This window comes from Pollachius pollachius (genome assembly GCF_949987615.1).
Source record: "Pollachius pollachius genome assembly, chromosome: 3".
NCBI classification, from domain to species: Eukaryota; Metazoa; Chordata; class Actinopteri; order Gadiformes; family Gadidae; genus Pollachius; species Pollachius pollachius.
In genome coordinates, this window is record NC_136936.1 from 50,176,772 (window position 1) to 50,184,125 (window position 7,354).

The 7,354-nt window shown below is 54.2% G+C and overlaps 1 protein-coding gene across 1 annotated transcript in view; it reads left to right on the forward strand.

The window, feature by feature from the left end:
• Positions 1-6,272, forward strand: part of LOC307073905 (uncharacterized protein) — a gene marked incomplete at its 5' end in the record, with an annotated part of 15,267 nt that extends 8,995 nt beyond the window's left edge. Inside the window, 6 exons of the mRNA XM_079733860.1 lie at positions 104-254; positions 486-628; positions 1,484-1,663; positions 3,815-3,912; positions 4,040-4,287; positions 4,794-6,272. Of these exons, the coding sequence (XP_079589986.1) occupies positions 104-254; positions 486-628; positions 1,484-1,663; positions 3,815-3,912; positions 4,040-4,287; positions 4,794-5,320 (1,347 nt within the window). The 3' untranslated portion in view covers positions 5,321-6,272. The remainder of the gene's footprint in view (positions 1-103; positions 255-485; positions 629-1,483; positions 1,664-3,814; positions 3,913-4,039; positions 4,288-4,793) is intronic.
• Positions 6,273-7,354: the final 1,082 nt, after the last annotated feature.

Genomic DNA, 7,354 nt, shown 5'->3' on the forward strand with positions numbered 1-7,354 from the left:
GTTCCGCGCCGAGACGAGAACAAGCCCCACTCACCGCTCCATTCTATTCCCCACTCACCGCTCCGTTCTCCTCCCCCCTCACCGCTCTGTTCTCCTCCCCCAGCTCCGTGAGGAGTTCGATCAGGGGCTGGACGTCCCGCTGGACGAGGAGCAGAACGTCCACGAGGTGGCTGCGCTGCTCAAAGAGTTCCTCCGCGACCTTCCGCACCCGCTGCTGACCCGGGAGCTCTACGCCGCCTTCATCAACTCAATGTGTGAGCAGAACGCACTCCCCACCCATCATCATCATCTTCCTCCCCCATGCATTAGATTTGTATTTTTATCTTCGTGTGTATGCGCTGGGAAGGAGATGCTTTAATCTCATTGTACTGTGTATAGTGACAATAAAAGGCATTCATTCATTCATTCATTCATTCATTCATTCATTCCCGTGTGTTGACCTCTGACCCTAACTACTCCTTGCCCGTGGGCCTTTCTCTCTGCAGTCCTGGATAATTCACTCCCAGTCCTCCAGCTCTTGATATTCCTGCTTCCTCCCTGTAACAGTGACACACTGCAGCATCTTCTGCAATTCCTGTCCACCGTGGCGTCCCACGCCGATGACCGGCTCGCCGCCGACGGCGCCGAGGTGAGGTTCGCGCTGGTCCGCCGCTCCCGGGAAAACGATGCGATACCTCTTCTTTAACGGCGGAGCCGCTGGGATTAGGGACTGCAGCCGGTCAAGGGAGGGCGAGGACTGGGTTCCCACGGGTATAGAACCAGTTGGCCCAGTGCCTGGGGCGTGAAGGGATGATATCACGGTGGTTATTAAAGGGATTATGCTGGTGATTAGGCTTGGTTGTATCCGGGGATGGGTCAACCTAGTGATTGTTAGTGCTTGGCACTTGGTTCTATGAAAATCCTTACAGTACTGACGGCAAGATATTGTTGTTTCTCTTTCTTCTGGCAAATGTACTTATTGTAAGTCTCTTTGGATAAAAATGTCTGCTAAACGCCCTACATTTAAATGAAAATATAAATGGATCCACCATGATTAATTGTTGATTCTTCTTGATGTGTGGGACAGACCTGCAGGTCTCAAAGTGTGGAGCATTCAGGCCGCTCATAATTCTTCAGGGTTATCTGTCTGCGATTTGCTTGATAATGCTTGGCTGGCATTCAGAGAAATATAGTGAAACGTGTTTTACTATCGGCACTATGTTAAATATTCGACCGAAATGTGTGTAAGGGGATAGTTATCAATCTGTTTCTGTGATCCCAGAATGAGCGCATAGCGTTCAGATGGACGTTGAATCATGTTGTTTATGATGCTGCTCTTTTGAAGCATGCCTATCCTTTCGGTTTCTTTGCCTACCTCCTCTTAACTTTAGCAGCGAGTTGGCTGTTGTCCTAAAACCGCTCACCAAACCGTGTCCCCAACTGGAGTACCGTGAGAGTGTTTTGACCGCACGCCCTGTACTCTTGTGTATTTACATTCCTCCAGATCACAGGCAACAAGATGACCGCCCGCAATCTGGCCACCATCTTTGGCCCCAACCTGCTGCATATGCAGAAAAACTCAGACAAAGAGTTCGAGGTGCAGAGCTTGGCTCGGGCGAAAGACCGCATGGCCATCATCGCAGTGGTGCTGAGCATGATCACCAACTACCAGACCCTCTTCATGGTGAGATTTAGTGACACACTTTTATTTTTCAGTTATGTTTCCATTTTTGGTAATACTTAGTAATAATGTTGTCATAAGTAACTGATGTTCATCAAGAACAAAACATGAATCTACATGTAGATGATTCCTGTGCTCAGTCTACTCGTCTATGCAGCAGACTGAACCAACTGGTAGGCTCAAGGGGTGGAGATGTGGGTGGAGACTCCCACTTGTGATGTCACTCGAGGGTAGATCCTCACATGGCTTGTAATGGCTGATCCACATCATACCTGGTGGGAAAATGCATTTAATATTCATCTTCATCTTGTTTTTTTAGTGTTTAGTACCTCATTGACTAAAGGCTTATGAATGAATGTTTTCTTATTGATGGGTGAATAATTAACTAAAGGCTTATCTTTTACTGACTGGACGTTGTTATAAAGTGTTGCCTGTTTTCGTATTTTATCGGTTTAATCTTGAAAGTTCAAACGTTTGGAGTTGAAACTGAAAATGTTGAGCCTTAGACAAACAACAGCTCTGGAGGCTCAGCCCTCTGTTCGGAGGTAGCCAGTCTCCTGAAGGTGTCCCAGGAGGTGAGAAGGAGGGAGGGAGGGGAGAGGGAGGGAGGGAGACAAGGAGAGAGGGAGGGAGAGAGGGAGAGGGAGGGAGGGGAGAGGGAGGGAGAAGGAGGGAGGGAGAGAAGGAGAAAGGGAGGGAGGGAGGGGAAATGGAGGGAGGGAGGGAGAGAGGGAGGGAGGGGAGAAGGAGGGAGGGAGGGGAAAGGGAGGGAGGGAGGGAGGGAGGGGAAAGGGAGGGAGGGAGGGAGAGAGAGAGGGAGGGAGAGAGGCATGGAGAGAGAGAGGGAGGGAGGGAGGGAGGGAGGGAGAGAGAGGGAGGGAGGGAGGGAGGGAGGGAGAGAAGGAGAGAGGGAGGGAGGGAGGGGAAAGGGAGGGAGGGAGAGAGAGAGAGAGGGAGGGAGGGAGGGAGGGAGGGAGAGAAGGAGAGAGGGAGGGAGGGAGGGGAAAGGGAGAGAGGGAGGGAGAGAGAGAGAGAGGGAGGGAGGGAGGGAGGGAGGGAGGGAGGCCAGCCTCTAATGAAACATAAACACTATCTTCATCCCTTTTCGAGAAGGACGAATCATAGACATGGTCGCTCATAAAACTGAAGCGATGTCAACGTAAATAGCTCGTAAACCGTAGGACGTTCTTGTTGTGGTTTAGCAGCGAGCGTTCCTCCCCTGTTTATCCGCAGAGAGGTAACCGACATTAGAGTTATCGCCGTCTTCCGGTCGGCTGCCCCGGCTGCCCCGGTCAGGGCCGGTCAGGGCAGATCCATATCTTCTGGAAATTGTCTTCGATTTAAGCCAGGCTCAGTCTCTCTGGGGGGGGGGCAGGAAGCACAGCGATGAACCCCCTCTGCTGGAGCACGTTGGAAGAGGCCCGATGGATTCATGGGTATGAGAGCATAGATGAAGGGCGGGGGGAGTCACCTTAACTGGAGTCACCTCAAATCCCTCCTTTCATTTTTGCGAATCTTCTGCCCGACAACAGCCAGAGACAGGCCCACCGACCTCCACTAGACAGCCAATTAGAAAGCAGCTCGTAAACGTGGAACATGGCGTCTGCACAGCGTGCATAATACATAATACCAGACAAACTTAAAAAACGACAACAATAAAACCAACAAAACCAAATAATGAGCTAAAAAGGGTCGTTTGATGTCGTGTTCAACCTCGACTGCCCACAACATCAGCGGCCAACTGGGGCCAGCGTGGTAACGGAGCAAAATAAAAATAATTGTTTGGTCAATGAACTCGCCGACGCATCATTACGCTGCACATTTGAATTAATGGCCTATTTAATTCCAATCAAGTCAATTAATACCAAGACAATAACTCATCAAAGCGAAATATTAACTTTGATCTGAACGATTTGAATTTGTTTAAAGTTCACCGGGTTGTATCTGCTGCGTTATTCCCCACTGATCCGCCGACGTTAAGTTGAACTTAAGTCCTTAACGAAGGCCGTGAGGAGGGCGTCGCCCCACGCCCACGAGGCTCCAGCCGCTGTTGACGTTCGGTGTGCCCCCCCGGTGTTGACGTTCGGTGTGCCCCCCCGGTGTTGACGTTCGGTGTGCCCCCCCGGTGTTGACGTACGGTGTGCCCCCCCCCAGGTACCATGTGACCTGCAGAACGAGGTGCTGACCAGCATCCTGGAGACGGACTGCGACGTGGTGGAGCCCCTCCTGCGGCGCAAGGACTCCCAGTACTCGTGAGTTTGGTTCTGTCCTCCCGGCCCCCCCCCCCCCCCCCGAACCCCCTGAGGAGTCCCGGCCCCCTGGGGAGACGCAGCCCTCCAGTCCTCTGATCGCCCTGACCCCCTCCCGGCGTTCCAACAGGAGCTCCGGTCTCCTCCGGCCACCGCCGGACTCGGACTCTGACCCGGGCGAGGCGCACTGGTCCTGCGGGTCCCAGCGGGACCAGGACTCCAGCGGCGAGGTGTCCCCCTACGACAACAGCTCCCCGGTGCTGTCGGACCACCCGGTGTGCCGCGGCAGCGCGTCTCCGCCGTCGGACGCCGACCGCCGCTGCCTCACCCCAAACGCCCCCGAGGACAGCAGTTGGGCTCCGCCCCCCACAAGAGAAGGTACGCTCCCCCTTCCTCTCCTTCTGATTGGTGCATGACCGGCTCCTATTAAGGCCTGCACACCGATATTCACCCCCAGATCCAGGGGTTCAATTTCCCGATGCCTTCCTGTGCTGGAGGTGTGCACAAGTGATGACAAAACCGAGCTCCACTGACAAAGGAGAGGCCGTTCTTTCATTGAGCTCCAAAAGCGTCTTTATTCAACCTTGGAGACGGGAACGTGGTCCCCTTCTCCTGACCTCACCTTCACCGTCCTGCCTTGTTCCCTCGCAGTGCTCTCGTACACCAACGGGACCCGTTGGTGTACTTATTATGTTCTGATGTTGAGAAGCTCAAAGGAACCTGCTCTCCATCACCTCGGCCCAGGGGAACCGCTCTCGCTTCTGTTGAGCGAGGAGCCATAGTTTCCTTCTCAGGAACCAGAGCGGCTTATGATGTTATTGTTGTTGCTGTTGTTAAAAGATGCGTGAGGCTGACCTGGCCTCTGATTGGTCCTCTCCTCTCAGGTTCCCATGGCGACGTGTCTGACTGTGGGTCCGGCAGCTCTTCGGAGGTCCTCCACCGTTGCCTGGGCGACGGGCCGTGGGCGTCGGTCCGGCGGACACAGAGCGCGGTGGACGTGGCGGCCCACAGGCCACACCCCCCTCTGACGGGCCGCAGCAGCGGCGAGCGCCTCGGGCGGAGGCCGGCCGTGACGCCGGCGCATCACAGACTGCTCAGCCAATCGGGAGCCTCGAGCTCAGAGGACGTGGCGGCGACGGCGACGGACACGAGCGCCGGCCGCCGGCTGACATCTCCCCTCAAGGACTCGCTTTGGCGCTCGGGGTCACTCGGACACAGCCCAGTGTCTAGCTCCGCCCCCTCGCTGTCGACCTCTGACCTCCCCCCCAAGTCTCCGCTCAACCCCGGGGCCGGCGTTGGGGCCGGTGCGGGGCCCGTGGCCCCTGAGGGCCGAGCGGAGCGCTGGAGCGTAAGGCAGCTCTTCTGTGTGGCCAGCGCTGCTGTGGACGACCTGCCAGAGAGCCTGGTGTGACCCCGCCGCCACCCCGGGGCACTGGGAGCCACTGGGGGGACAGGGGACTCACTGGGACTCACTGGGACCCACTGGGACCCACTGGGACCCACTGGGACCCACTGGGGGGACAGGGGACTCACTGGGACCCACTGGGGGGACAGGGGACTCACTGGGACTCACTGGGACCCACTGGGACCCACTGGGACCCACTGGGACCCACTGGGAGCCACTGGGACCCACTGGGACCCACTGGGGGGACAGGGGACTTACTGGGACCCACTGGGACCCACTGGGACCCACTGGGAGCCACTGGGGGGACAGGGGACTCACTGGGACCCACTGGGAGCCACTGGGGGGACGGCGGACTCACTGGGACTCACTGGGACCCACTGGGACCCACTGGGGGGACGGCGGACTCACTGGGACTCACTGGGACCCACTGGGACCCACTGGGGGGACGGCGGACTCACTGGGACTCACTGGGACCCACTGGGAGCCGCTGGGGGGACGGCGGACTCACTGGGACTCACTGGGACCCACTGGGACCCACTGGGGGGACGGCGGACTCACTGGGACTCACTGGGACCCACTGGGACCCACTGGGGGGACGGCGGACTCACTGGGACTTACTGGGACCCACTTGGGCGACAGCGGCCTCACTGGGACCCACTGGGGGGACGGCGGACTCACTGGGACCCACTGGGGGGACTGGGAGGACAGGGGACTCACTGGGGAGAGGGGGGACTGCGATGCTACTGATTGTGTCTACGCGAGTAGAAGTCCACGTTTCTGAACGGTTTGCTGTATTCTTGTGTCACACTTTACTCTGAGTCTCTAGGAAAGGTTGTATTGTATAAAAAATGTAACATTGTGACTTTGAGCTGTTTGTGTATCGTTTCCAAAGACATCATAACGTTTGTCTGATATTGCTCTATACAACGTATTTTTTTTATTAAAAAATATAGTTTACAGTTCCGATTTATCGGGGCATCGGTCATTTGTTGTTTACGTGTTCATGCCTCGGTTGGACACATGTCGTGCCCTGACTGAGCAGTTTCCAACCGTGCTTACATCTTGATAATTGAACATCCATGGTGTGCGTCCGTGATACCCTCATTTACCTTCAAGGCCGCAGCGCATTTAAACAGACGCAGATGCAACACGTGTCTGAAGGGAAGTCTTTCTTGTTGATCGTGAGTGAGTCATCCATTACACACAACAGATGAAAAATGAGATCCGGTGGAGATAGTGGTTGGAGTGCAGCATCTTATTAGCATCACAAAGCAGAATCTCACGCGTTTCTCCCGTTCTGAGGAGGGCTTATCATCTTATTGTGCTACCGGTAATTTACACAATAAGAGAAGAAACAATGATGTTGTGCTGCGGTTAGCAAGGGGTTTAGCAAGACATTGAATAATTTGCTATAAATATGGCTTTATAAATGCAAATACAAGAATGACTACATCCGGCCCGCTGCAGACATAGTCGTGGTAATATACTGCACAGGGTTTGTGGTGGTGATGCATCAGGGAACAGTTTTACAAGCTCAAACACAAGTTTGTATTTGTTTGTGTCGTTCATCAACCTCTCCTTGGTATCACTTAGTTTAATCAGAAGCAGATGCGCCGTTTCCATGATCGTTGCTCTTTTCATTTGGCCTTCTTATGATCGGATTCAACCATGATTCACACGGTATTTATCTTTGCATTTCAATTTTTTCATGTAAAAAGTACACATACAATTAATATTTTTCAAAGCCAACGTCATAAATCTACTGACAATATTGTTCCTGGACATGCTTCCGTCTTAGTGTGTTTTTTGGGGAGTGCAGCTCAGTTTCAGTATAACTCTTCGTTTGTGAAACAAATCCGTATCTTCGATCTCCTGACATCGTGTTCCCGCTGGGAGCCCAAAGAAAACCACATCCACCCGACTGGGGCCCTCTGCGTTGAGTTAGAGTCGAGGCCTGCGCAGTTTGTTCCAGCAGCAGAACTGTTCCAACCCCGGCTCTTTGATTCATTTGTTTACTGTTCAGTTCTTCAGGAAGATTAA